The sequence below is a fragment of the Sinocyclocheilus grahami genome, unplaced genomic scaffold (assembly GCF_001515645.1).
Source record: "Sinocyclocheilus grahami isolate Dianchi unplaced genomic scaffold, SAMN03320097.WGS_v1.1 scaffold487.1, whole genome shotgun sequence".
NCBI lineage: Eukaryota > Metazoa > Chordata > Actinopteri > Cypriniformes > Cyprinidae > Sinocyclocheilus > Sinocyclocheilus grahami.
In genome coordinates, this window is record NW_015505666.1 from 453035 (window position 1) to 467529 (window position 14495).

The following is a 14495-nucleotide window of genomic DNA, read 5'->3' on the forward strand; positions in this document are numbered from 1 at the left end:
TGTTTTGTATTTGAATATATTTTAAAATGTAATTTATTCCTGTGATCAAAGCTGAACTTTTAGCATCATTACTCTAGTCACACGATCCTTTGGAAATCATTCTAATATTCTGATTTGCTGCTCAGAAAACTATTATTATTATTATTATTATTGTTATTATTATGTTGAAAACAGCTGAGTAGATTTCTTTCAGGTTTCTTTGATGAATAGAAAGTTCAGAAGAACATAATTTATCTGAAATAGAAATGTTTTGTAACATTCTAAATGTCTTTATCATCACTTTTGATCAATTTAAAGCATCCTTGCTAAATAAAAGTAGTAATTTCTATCATTTCTTCCCCCCCCCAAAACATTATACTGACTCCAAGGTTTTGAATGGTATAGTATATAATGTTACAAAAGCTTTTTATTTCAGATAAATGCAGATTTTTGGATCTTTCTATTCATCAAAGAATCCTGAAAAAAATTTACTCAACTGTTTTAAATATTGATAATAATATAAAAAAATGTTTATCAGCATATTAGAATGATTTCTGAAGGATTATGTGACACTGAAGACTGGAGTATTGATGCTGAAAATTCATCTTTGATCACAAAAATAAATTACATTTGAACATATTCAAATAGAAAGCAGTTATTTTAAGTAGTAAAAATATATCACAATATTACTGCTTTTGCTGTATTTTGGATCAAAGCAGAAGATAATTCTTTAAAAAACATTAAAAATCTTACTGTTCAAAAACTTTTGACTGGTAGTGTACTTGCTAATTTTTGCTTTTCAGTATGTGTATGTTTTTCCATGATACAAAGTCCCCAGGGGACTGTGGTGATGTCCTTTTTTAAGTTAGTGCATCTGAGAGGTCAAGATTTGTCATTTGTACTTTTAAAAAGAAAATGTTCAACAATTAAAAATTATATTATAAGAACTAAAGCTCATGAGTTATTGTGATTTTTTTGGGGGGGGGGGGCTGGGATGGTAAAAATCATGGTGCAGTACCACAATTGGATTGTTTTTACAGGTAAAAAATGATTAAACTAAATGAAAATAAACTCTACAGTACTGATACTGTAAATGAAAATACGGTAATAATACTGTAAATAAAATACAGTAAAGACATTGTACTGTAAATGCCATTACAGTACTGATACTGTAAATGAAAATACGGTAATAATACTGTAAATAAAATACAGTAAAGACATTATTGTACTGTAAATGCCATTACAGTAATGATACTGTAAACATTTTTACGGTAATTTACTAGCATCCAGCTGCCAGTAAGTTACTGTAAAATTTACAGCAACCTATTTACAGTGTAGTATCTCCTGAACGTTACTTCGTCAATCGTCACCTATGGCGTGGGAAGAACCATCTGCTGACCAAAAGGGTACTTGAATATAATTGCACCTTAACATTTGATTGTTTCCACCTGAAAGACTACCAAAGATGTAGGAACGGAAGGCTATCACTTTCATTGTTATCCGCAATTTACATTTAAGACGAAACTTCATTTACATGCGGGAAGATGAACGTAATAGAGTATAAAACGTTTGAGCTTAGGATGTTCGTGGTTCATTCTGACTCCGCTGAATCCGAAGTGCCTGTACTTTGTCACTGCTATTCTGTAATAAAAGTTATTCTTCATCAAGATCTTCGACGTCTTCACTTTTTCTTACATATTGTATTCTTTCTAGAAAAAAAAACTAGTAATGAAGTCTAAAGTTAAGCCACTAACCTTCAGTCTCTCCTTAAGGGAATCCAGCTCTTTACCTGCCTCAAATTCTTCAAAGTACTGTCTGTTAAGTCTCCAGCCAAGAATGTAATACAAGTACATTATCTGCAAACAAAGATTATTAGTGAAAAAGTGGGTAGAAAACATCTGTAGATCCATTTTAACAGGGTCTTTAATGAATCTTACCTTATCTGACCATCTTTTTTTGTGACGGATAAGTGTCTTGTCTTTGAGGTGAACCATCATCAAATTGCCTTTAGGGAGAGTGTATTCCAGTCGACCCCCATAAGGGGTGTTTATGATCTTCTGGTGTGGTAGTGCTGCCTTCTGCTTGAAAATACATGGCTCCTCTTCACTGAAAATGCTAATGTATGTGAAGTGTTAGTAGATTAGTCTTGCACATAAGTTCTCAGAACACATAAACAGATATAACTGGAGGATTCTTACGTGTAAACTTCTTTAATTACATCCACAATAATTTCAGCATATTCATTTGCATGCTTTCCATTATTAACATCCTTGAAAGCATCATCAAAATAAATATGGAATTCAAACTCGACATCACTTTGTTTGTCAGTCTTAGGCCTGTATTTATCAAGCCTGGTAATAAAAGAAATAGTATTGCAATTACAATTCAACTGAAATTTCTACAAGTTGAGTAAATGTTGTCTATGTTTACCTGAACATAGAGATGATTATCTTCATCATTTCATCGTAGGTCTCATGCCACATCGTTGCACACAGAAACACTCTGATGGTTTCTTTTGCACTGAAGAGTACATTAAATATTTATGTCATTTCATGTTAAGAAATCCAAAGAAAAGTTTGGTCTTTCATAGTTTAACAGATTTGAAGTTCTCATATATTGGTTTTGGAAGAATCTGATGAGATCCTTTTGAAGCAGGGCTTTATTGCAGACGTATTTTATTGCCAGTATTTTGGTAAATGTGTGCACAGTTTGAAATGCTGAAATGCTTTTAAAACTCTAGAGGAGATACATGTGAAAGCACAGGGGTATATTTCTCAGATGAAACATCTATAAGTGTGAGATTTAAGCAAAATTTCCATGTGGTCTTTTAATCTCACATCTAGGAAAGAGAACTAAGACATCAAACAGATCTAATTTGTAATTACATTTTTTGGGGTATTTTGTCTAAATACAATACAATAAAAAATTAAACATTAAAAAATAAAAAATAAATAAAAATAATAATAACAATAAACGCCATAACTGAATTTAGGCATCATAGCATTATAATGAAGTGTTAAAATGGATATTCAATGTAAGATTTAAATGAAATAAATTTACCAGTTCACCAATAAATATTCAATATTGATATGGATAAATAAAAAAAATCTCTAATATTGGCTGATAGTTTACCAATATATGCAACCATACTTAGAAAGTAAAAACACTTACCACTTCTTCTCCTTGATTCTCTTTCTGATTTCAAAACGGGTGTTTAACAACATGGACTGTTCCAGAAATGCTCCTTCATACATGCGTCGCACAAACAGATCTTGGGTTCTTTCTATTCGATGGATCTTCAGGTACCAGATGTAAACTGTACTGAGCATGAGTCCCAGCCACCAGCTCAGAGCAGAGCAGCCCAAACAGGCCAGTCCTCCTGTCTTCTTGTGTACCATAATGTCTCTGGTGTTCAGAGTTCTTACAGCATCAGTCAACATCAAATGCAACCATTCGTCACTGGAGTTTGGCTGAAAGGTCTCAAAAAAGGTAGAAGTTTGATTAGACTTTGGGAGCCTGACTGCAGTTGGAACAAAAAACACGGCCAAAACTGTGATCGAGGCCAGGTACATGGGCAGGACGAAGCTGCGGCGCAGGGCGTGCATCTTACAAGCCACAACCCCAAACCAGCGGCACAAGGCAGAGGATGCAATCTGGATCGCCACCAATGAAACAACAACTGTTTCGAAGACGAGTTTGACCGATTTCCATTCTCGACCTGACAGAGGAACATAAGCTCCAACCACAGCTGATGTAACCAGGATTCTCATCAAACTGGAGATGATGCAGACCACGTTACGGGACTGAGCGATGTCTCTGGAAATGTCCTCTAGAAATGGTACAGCAAAAAGCATGCTGTAGTTCTCCCACCAGTTCACAGAAACACAGATGGTCCCAATGATGGCAAGGCCAATTGATATATTTATCTCTAAGGAACTTTCGAATACCAAATAACTGATCGCAAAGAACATATAACCTGTGACGGTTAAGAAAATGGAGCATACGGGGAGCATTATAAGCCGCTTTCTCTCTTTGGCAAGGCACTCAGCGACCACCTGGAACACTGCGGACAGGATGCTCACGCTGTTTAGTATCATCACATTGGTGACAATGTCAAAATGTGGCATGGCTACTATTGTTAGAACTGCTGCTCCCAGTGCTACCAGGAACTCAACACACAGAACCTATAAGAAAGTTCGAATCAAAGTCAGAATGGTTATGGCCATCAAAATCAGGTTCTATGCTGCTTACTAGACTTAAAACAAAATTGGATGTAAAAACAATATTCAATTAGAAATTGTTAGTAAGTATAACAATCACCAAGAAACAAGTAAAAAATTTGAAAAACACACTCTAATAATCTTTATTAACAACTTTTTTACAGAGTATAAATCTATTCATTAAACACTTGTGTTTGCTTACCCAAAAAATAGTTTTTTTAGAGGGCCTGGTTGCACTTTTGAAAAAGAACTTCCATGTGCTCTTTAGCAGAAGGAGAACACTTGGTCCAACCAGAACAAAGCCAATGCCAAGCAGGGCGGTCGGTTTTTGTTCTGAACATATTATCTCAGTTTGATTGTTCCCAAATGTTATCAAAAGCAGAAATGATGTCTGTAAAGACAAAAAAGATCTTCAATCTTTTTTGTAATATAGCTAAGTGGATAATGAAAAGTGGAGAATGAAAATTCACTGTTAATTTACCTTCTCACCCTCAGGCCATCCAAGATGAATAGGTGACTTATTATTATTATAAAAAATTTTCAGTAGAACAGTAAAGAAGATTTTTAGTTGGAACACCGGCCGTGGCTGTATCCCTTCTAGCCACAACTGCGAATAACACATAATTACTGTATTTGCATTACTGGGTAGGTTTAGGGTTGTGGTAGGTGCAGACGTTAATAAACCATAATTTGACAGGTAGCAGTTTTCGTTGTCGAATTGTACTACCTACTGTTTTAATGGGAGGTAGCAAAATCTGGCAGGGTAGCACAAATCAACAGAAAACCGGTGTTGTGCCCACTTCTGACCCCTGCCAGATTACTCCTGACGATATATTGAGGTCGTATGAAGAGAAACGATCAGCCTGTGCAAAAAACTGAACATTATTTTACAACATTATTACCTCTAATCCCTAATCCATAGCCTCAGGCAAACAGTCCATTTGGTTTGCGAACAAATCTTTCTGTTGAACTGATTCTTTTTGGTGAACTACTTGAACCAGTTCATCAAAACGGACTGAACGTTTTGAACAGTTCGTGGCTCAAGCAGCATAGATCTACAAGTTACTAAATCAAAACTCACTTTCGGACGTGCCTGACAGTCACTCCAGTAACAGTCACTGAAGACCAATGTGCTAGTGATATTGTTTACGTAAAAAGGTGAGCTGATGAAGGCAAGTTTATTCACTTTATATGCTTTAGACATCCAGGCTTCACTTAATTAATGGGTGATTTAATAATATACAGTAATTGTGTATGTCATTGCATGATTGCGTAAACAAACTACTTATTAGATATATCAATACATCGTCAGGAGCCACGTGTATTCATTTTGTGTTCCTTGATATGCTTTTTATTATTATTCTCAAAAAACAGTAGCCTAGCTGCTGAGTTGCATTTTTATCACCATGGACCACAGTTTCGGCTAAAAATCTTCTTCACTGTTCTACTGAAGAAAAAGTCACCATCTTACAGTGAGTAAATTAACAGCAAATTTTCATTTTTTGTGTGAACTATCGCTTTAACTGTTATTCCATCATCTATAAAATGATTAGCCAGTGATTAATAAAGAAGCTCACTTTACTGAGCAGCACAAGTGTGAAGACAAGTACGCCAACAATGGCACACAAGAACAATTTCAAACACTGCACTCGTTTCTTTGGCCTCAGCTCATCTTGAATGATTGGTACTTCTCTACACACATCCCAAGATTGCCTGGTTCGAAAGAAAAAAAGGGAACAGCTTATTGGAAAAGTGAAAATTCATTGGACTGAGTAATGTTAAAGAAGTTCATTGATAACTAAATACTGGTATTTATCATGCAAGAGAAGTTGTAGGATTTATTTTTTTTACATTTATAAATACATGTATCCAAGTGTATGTGATTTGTAGAGAATTGTTCTAAGTTTATATAGAGTTCATTTGCAAAAACGGATAACTATAAAAAAAGAGGGAGAGAGAGCAATGTGCTGATAACTGGCTGTGGGGGAAACAGATGAATCTAAAAAGGGATAAAGAGAAGAAGACGAAGCATGGCTACAGGAACTATTGGCTCACTAGCAACATTTGATGCAAAAGCTCAAACATGGGAAGAGTACTCTGAAATACTGGGGCAATTTTTCGTGGCTAATGGAATCGAAGATGAGGTTACCCTTTGCTTCAGTCGGAGATGATGACGTTGCAACAGGTGCTATCCAAGCATGAGGAAGTGTTCAAAGAGGAGCTTGGGACATTAAGGGGCACTACTGCTACTCTTCATGTTTTTCAGACCTAGATCTGTGCCTCATGCCCTGCAAAAAAAAGGCACTTGATCAATTTGTTCTGTGAGAAGAAGGCAGTTCCTCAAATGGGATCACCCAGAGTGCAAAGGTGGGCTGTGATGTTACAAGCATATCAGTACAACATTGTGTACAAGCCAGGAAAGTACCACCAAAATGCTGATGCGCTGAGTAGACTTCCAGTTCCAGGTGAGGGAGAACCTGATGACACTAATGATCAAGTGCTGATGATGGAGTAAATGGATGACTCACCTGTAAGTGCAGAACAAATTCGGAAGTGGACATCTCATGACATAACACTCTCCAAGGTACATGAGTATGTATTAAAGGGTTGGCCTGAGAAAGCAGAGCCACAACTGTTACTGTACTATAATAGGAAAGATGCTCTGAGTGTCAAGGAAGGATGTGTGACTTGGGGAGCGAGAGTCATTATACCATCACAAGGTTGAGCAGCTGTATTGAAACAGTTACATCAGACCCATTCCGGCATGTCGAGAATGAAGGGATTGGCCCGATCATACATGTGGTGGCCTGGTATGGATCAGGATGTAGAGAGAGTGGTGCAGAAATGTGAAGTGTGTCAAAGTTTAAAAAAGGCACCTGCTCAAGCCCCTTTGCACCCGTGGGAGTGGACGAGCTCACCCTGGGAAAGACTTCATGTAGACTATGCACCGCCCTTCTTAGGAAGGATGTTCCTAATTCTGGAAGATTCTCATTCCAAGTGGATAGAAGTTTTTCCTGTCACACATGCCACTTCCCAAATGACCATTGAGAAACTGAAAATGTGTGTCAGTACACATGGATTGCCTAAAATGTTAGTTTCAGACAATGGAACGTGCTTTACAAGTGAAGAGTTTGAAACTTTCATGAAGAGGAATGGCATTCAGCATGTAACGTCAGCTCCTTACCATCCTTCTTCAAATGGCCTAGCTGAACTCGCTGTTCAAACTTTCAAGGAGGGGATGAAAAAGATGAAAGGTGACAGTGTGGAGACAAGAGTAGCAAGATTCTTGTTTAATTATAGAATCACTCCTCACGCAACAACTGGGTTGTCACCTGCTCAGATGTTAATGTCATGGAAGTTGAGATCCACATTTGACATACTCCTTCCTGATGTTAAGACCAAAAAAACAACAGAAACAAAAAAAAAGGCCATGACAAGAGTTGCAAACTCAGAAGTTTTGAAGCTGGAGATTCTGTGTATGTCAGGAACTACAGTGGTGGACCAAAATGGATTCCTGCAGTAGTGGAAAGTTGTACCGGACCTCTTTCATACAAGACCGCTCTAGGACATGGAACGACCGTGAAAAGGCATGTGGACCAAATAAGAACTCGCAGTACCGACAAGATGCTCGAGACTGTACCGCCCACAGAGAATGAACAGGATGGTGACACTTGTGCATTACCGAGTGCGGATGTTGTCAATGCACCTGCAGAGAAGGAGATGTCTGCCCTTGAGAAAGGACAATCACTAGAAATGACTGTTGTTGAAAAGGAGACTAACCAATTTACAAATCTGAGAAGGTCTGCAAGAGAGAGACGTTCTCCAGCTCACTTGAAAGAGTGTGACATATGTCAAGTCAGTAAGAGATGATCAATGCAATATAATTGATATAGATGTTGAAGAGTTCTTTCTAAAAAAAAAAAAAGTGCTAATCAATAAGATATTAATAATGTGTTGTTGATATATAGTGGTATATACTTTAAGTAATTTTATTGGTATTTAGTTATGTGATTTTGGTTATGTAATAATAATAACAACAAGAAAGAGACACCTAAGTAAATAAAAAAGACAAACCAATTGATAGCTTAAAGGGGTCATATGATGTTGCTAAAAATAACATTATTTTGTGTATTTGGTGTAATGAAATGTGTTTATGCGGTTTAAGGTTAAAAAAACACATTATTTTCCATATACTGTACATTACTGTTTCTCCTCTATGCCCCGCCTTTCTGAAACGCGTCGATTTTTACAAAGCTCATCGGTCTGAAAAAGCGAGGTGTGCTCTGATTGGCCATCTATCCGGAGCATTGTGACTGGCCGAATTCCTCAAGCATGTGACGGAAATGTTACGTCCCTCACCATATGCGCCAACCACATGTGACGCCCCCGGGCTGGACTCCTCTTCGTCCACGGTGAAAGCCGATCCGGCGATCAACAGCGCAAAGTTTAAGTATTTCCTCAGCGACCAGCAAGGATCAGCTCCAGGCATGACGAAACGATATCATCCTCTTTTGAAAGGCCAAACAAAGTAGTTTCGCTTTCACAACAAAGCACACAGCGCCTTCAGGACATGGTGGCGGCGGCAACAATACTACAGCGAGAATAAAAGTTACGCCTTCTTTCTTTGCGTGAACACTTGGGCGGTGTTATGCAAATCTTCCCAGATAGTGACGTAGATATGTGGGGGCGTGTTAGAACCAGCCATTTTAGGTAGGCGTGGCTGACTTTTAACTTTTATAAAGAATATCTCTTTGGATTTGAGACTTTAGTCTTTGTAACTTTACAGATCTTCTTTATGCACCAAGAGCTTGTAACACTCCAAAGAGAAAGGAAAATTTGAAATCGCATCATATGACCCCTTTAAGAAGGAGGGAATGTAGTATCCTGCAGTAACCACTAGGTGTCGGTTTTGTATTACAAATGTTCTGTTCTACCTGAATAGTTAGTTGAAGAAGATGTGCCATGCAGGATGTATGCAGTGTTTATGTCTGTTACTAAAACTGCTGCAAACTGAAAGTAAAGAGTCAACTTCAACTCAGTTCATGTAGTAGCCTGATTATTATTAAAGATACTACAATGTGGAGAATAATGCACTGTATTTTTTTTAAAGTGGCGTTTATCGGTTTTTGCAAATGAACTCTTCATACACACACACACACACACACACACACACACACACACACACAAAATTGGACACAAATGCCCCTGTACAAACTAATTAAATCTATTACGTCTGTTGCTAACAAAGTGAATATGAATAGACAGTGTCGATTGCGGCATTGAATTAAGATCTGCTCATGTTGCACCGTATTTCATTTTAGGTGTTTTTACAGTGTTGCGCATTTTAACCAATCACACACAATTCTGTTGAGCTTAGGAATGAATGGCCAATCAGAAGCGTTCAGATGAGTCATCGTTCAAACTGATCAGTTTTGTTGAGTGCGCTTGTGTTCGCTGACTGAATTCTGGACTATAGTTTTGTTTTTTTGAGACTCACGATAGATCAATGTTAGTGATAATGTCACTTTCTATAAAGGAACGTTATGTAATTATCCATTTCTAACGTTTTTATTAAATTGTAATCAAGTTAAATACAAATAAAAAAAATTTTTAGCCTACATGACACCCATGTCTGGTTCTTGCCTAAAAAGACGGGTTTATGATATTTAATACTGTCACGAATTTGGTCCATGGACTTCCGTTTATTCACCACCAGAGGTCACCCTTTCCTTTACATTGACTCTCGCACAACACAAACTGTTGCATAGCACCCCGGACTACATATCCCATCATTCATTGCACGATTTGCACACTGCACTGATTGCACTCATTGCACACAGCTGTTTCTTATCACCTCACTCACTATATAACACCCCCTCAAACCACCATTCTCTGCTGAGTATTGTTTAGCCTGTACCCCTTTCCGAGTCTCTGTGGTTTTCTTGTTTTGCCTTGCCTGTTTTTTCGGTTTCTGATCTTTGCCTGTTTTCCTGGATTTTTCCCTCTTGTCTCACCCCTGTGATTCTGTCTGCCGATCGGTGACCTATGCTAGCCCTAGGACTATTCTTGTGTTTTTGCCCCCCATATACCTGTTTGCCATTGTTCGACCCTGCCTGTTATACCACGTCTCTTTAATAAAAGCTTGCAGATGGATCTACACGTCTCACGTCTCGTCAGCCCCGTTACAAATACACTTGGCTGCTTTTAGTCTTACCCTGGAGTTGGTTCACCCTCCGCCTATGTATATATATATTAGTGCTGTCAAATCATTAATCGCAATTAATCGCATCCAAAATAAGTTTTTGTTTACATGATATATGTATGTGTACTGTGTTTATTATGTATATATAAATACACACACATACTGTATATATTTTGAAAATATTTACATGTATATACATTTATATATTTATATTATATATAATATATAATATATATATATAAATATACATAATATATAAACAACATTTTCTTAAATATATACATGCATGTATTTATATCTATATACAGTGGGTACGGAAAGTATTCAGACCCCCTTAAATTTTTCACTCTTTGTTATATTGCAGCCATTTGCTAAAATCATTTAAGTTAATTTTTTTTCCTCATTAATGTACACACAGCACCCCATATTGACAGAAAAACACAGAATTGTTGATATATATATATATATATATATATATTCTTAGCAGAAATAATTAAATAATTACTTTTCAAAATAAATAAAATTTTGGGGGAAAATAGAATATTAAAATAATTTAAATAATAATTTAAACGTAAATAATAATACGTTTAAGAAATAAAAAATTTAAATTATGGTATTTAAAAAAAAATTTCAGTACCTCAATTTATGTCTCTGTTGTTGTTCCATAGTGATGTTTGCAGAGCATCAAAAACATTTGATTAATCATCTGTAAAAGAGACGAGAGCCTTATAATCAGATGGGAGGGAGCACTACGCTATTGTTCAGCACATTTTCTATGTAAAGGGATGCTAATCAGCTTCATATTTTAACTTCTTTGATGATGAAAAGGGTTTCTCAAATATAAGTGACTCATCAGAAACATGGTCAAAAAGCGTGAGCAATCCTTATAATTAACTCATGATTCTGGCATTGTTGAAACTATTTGACATTCTATGCTTCCACCTTAAGAAAATAGTTTAGGCCATTTTGTGTTCTTGTGAGACAGTACACCTGCAACCAAGATGCATAAAGAAATGGTGTACTGTATGATGTGAAATAACTTTTTGACATGTCCAGTCCTGAACCCCAGCAAAAAATATAAATGTATCTGTAAATATATACGAGGAAGAAGGAAATTAAATTGTAATGAGAAACACCTTCATAACCATTTATATGTTATATGTAAAACAATCACCAGACAACAAGGAAATTTATATTTTGAAGGGAAAAAATAAAAGTTGCCCTCAGATCAAATTATTTTCTGGACTGTTAGATGCACTCTTAAAAATAAAGGTGCTTCAAAAGGTTCTTCAAGCGATGCCATAGAAGAACCATTTTTGGTTCCACAAAGAACCATTCAGTCAAAGGTTCTTTAAAGAACCATCTCTTTCTTACCTTTTTATAATCTGAAGAACCTTCTTTCAACACAAAGAACCTTTTGTGAAACAGAAAGGTTCTTCAGATGTTAAAGGTTCTTTATGGAACCATTTAGACAAAAAGGTTCTTCTATGGCATCGTGAAGCACCTTTATTTTTAAGAGTGTAGGGAAGATAATTATGTCACTTTATTACATAACTGTATATTAGGACAAGGGTTCCAAAACATTTTTATCCTATACATCCCACTAAGGAATGTAACTTTGAGACCCAGCAAAAACTTGAAATATGCAAATATATTCTTGCAGAGTGATTTGATATCTGTTCCAGTGGATTCTGTGACTTCATTCAGTGAAGGATTCATTAGACTGATTCAAACAAGGTAATGTTTCATTTAATTATGTTGATAAATTCATGCAATAGTATAGGTCACTTCTAAACTTAAGCACATTGTCATACAGTAAATGCTGAGTGGAACAGTCAAAATCATTTACATACTACAGAAACTTTTAAGATTAATCAATGTTGGGTTGGTGAATGAACCGTTCTCTGGAGACCAGTTGAATTAATCAGTTGATTCAGTTTATAAAACTGATTTGCTCAGATTTGGACTGATCGGCATTTCTTCAAATCAATGAATAACAACTTTGGTCTGTTCGTCACACACTGTGTTTGAAACATCAGGAAGGTGTGTTAATTAATGCCTTTTTTTAGTGTGGGTGAACTATTCCCGTCAATTACAGTGACAAATCTTAATGTTATGCCATACAATGGCATTCCAGAGAACCAATTACAGTTTGGGAGGGGCCCTTTCAGAAGGCGCAGGGACCTTTTTTGTTAGGGCTCATACCCATAAAGGGCACAGGGCTCTTTTGTTTTTCTAAGGACATTTTATATGATTGTTTCCGACTGTCCGGCAGGTTGGTATAGTTGGTTTATCTTTTTTTATATATATATAAATTATATATAATGAAGCAATACCCTTATGAAAATTAGCCATGGTTTTACTAAAAATAATTTAAAAAAACCATGGTTAATGTAGTTAAACCATGGTCACCACAAATTAACCATGGTTTTGCTACACTAACCATAGTTTAACCATGGTATTTGTTGTAAAAGTGTGGTTATACAAATTGTAATCAATACACCAAAAACCATGGTTAATTTTTGTAAGGGACTGTTTATATCAATATACAGTAGTCTGATACAAATGCATTTGAAAAATAGCAGAGGACACTGAGTGAGCTGCTGCAGGGAAACCGCATAATACAATTGGTCCTAAACATGAGACAGGCTTTATATTAAGGGCTTTGAAATAGCTTGCAAGATAGTTAACACATATGCTATAGTTTAAATTGGCTTGCCCGGTTGCTCTTTTACTCTTTGGTATGGATGATTAAGGGAATTTGGCTTTTGTGCTCACTCATATTTATAATTCTGTGGAACAGAAGGTCATGGCTGGACAATTTCATGCTCCTAGTCACCCTGGTGTGTAAACACATTTTTTTTAAATATGAATGGGAATTTACTTCAGATATATTTTACTTATAAGAATTTCTAGGGGTGCCAATAATTGTAGCAAACATGCATTGGAGAAAACATTTCATAATGTGAGTCCCCCCCCCTTACTTCAATTGTTTTACTTCAATGATAGCTTAGAATTTTGTGATTTTTTTTTTTTGAACGAATGAATGAAAGATCGAAAAGAAAAACGATGCAGATTTATTTTCAAAGGGCCTTTGCTCATATTTACCAAGGGTGCCAATATTAGTGGAGGGCACTGTATGTGCTGACAGATAGGGCCCTATCATACACCCGGCGCAAGTGTTTTTGCTAGTTTCAGCCCGACGCAGTTCTTATTTGCCCGTCCAGCGCCGCGTTGTTTAAATGGCAAATGCATTTGCGCCCATGAGCGTGCTGGTCTAAAAAAGAGGTGTGTTCAGGCGCATTGTTGGCGCGTTGCTATTTTGAGGAGCTGAAAATAGCCTGCACCATAAAATGTCACATCCAAGATGATATCATCGCGCTAATCAGGATCTGGCTAATTTGGGTCTTCGAACGCACATGTCGTTAATGATTAGTATGGCTGGATTGAGTTATCTGAGATAATTGCGGGTTCATGGGTTGGTTTAAAAGGGGTCACCACTCAAATGAATGCACGACTCTACATTATCTGTATAGCATGTGTGTAAGACTCGAATACAATTATGAAGTAATAATTTTATGACGAATAAAACTTTCAGTGAGTAAAACTGTCTGTGTCTATAGTATTAAAGACTACACAACATTATTATAATCTTTTTAAATTAATTTTTAAATTTTAAATTATTGTCCCTGGATTAGTAGGGTACTCTTGTAATAAAGTAGCGATGGTAGCTGACAGATTTTAAGTATAAATTCTGCTTAAAAATATGCAATCTAATCCTGTTTACATGAAATAAGCCTGTTCCCGAGCAGGTTTAAATGTACGGACCTGTTGCTATGACAGCAACTCTGGGATGAGCTTCGAAGAACCAAACAATCCAAGATCACGCCAAATCGTCAACAATCCAGCTAACCGAGTTAGCGACGTACGAAGAACGGGCCCCTGGTCTAAAGTCTGGCGCAATATTTTTTCTTTGTTATTTAAAGAGCGCGTTAGTAATATGCGCCTATAGGCGGGTGCACAACGCGCGTACACTTTGCTTATTACACACACAGGGACGCGCAGCAGTACACAAACATTTTTAAAAATTAAAA

General features: G+C 36.6%; 1 protein-coding gene across 1 annotated transcript in view; it reads right to left on the reverse strand.

Annotated features, from left to right (window-relative positions):
• LOC107553936 (uncharacterized) overlaps positions 1 to 6957 on the reverse strand; it is an 18066-nt gene extending 11109 nt beyond the window's left edge. The window contains 8 exon segments of the mRNA XM_016236282.1: positions 1734 to 1835; positions 1917 to 2094; positions 2178 to 2330; positions 2410 to 2499; positions 3151 to 4163; positions 4402 to 4590; positions 5777 to 5912; positions 6947 to 6957. Of these exon segments, the coding sequence (XP_016091768.1) occupies positions 1734 to 1835; positions 1917 to 2094; positions 2178 to 2330; positions 2410 to 2499; positions 3151 to 4163; positions 4402 to 4590; positions 5777 to 5912; positions 6947 to 6957 (1872 nt within the window).
• Between the last annotated feature and the right edge of the window lie 7538 nt (positions 6958 to 14495).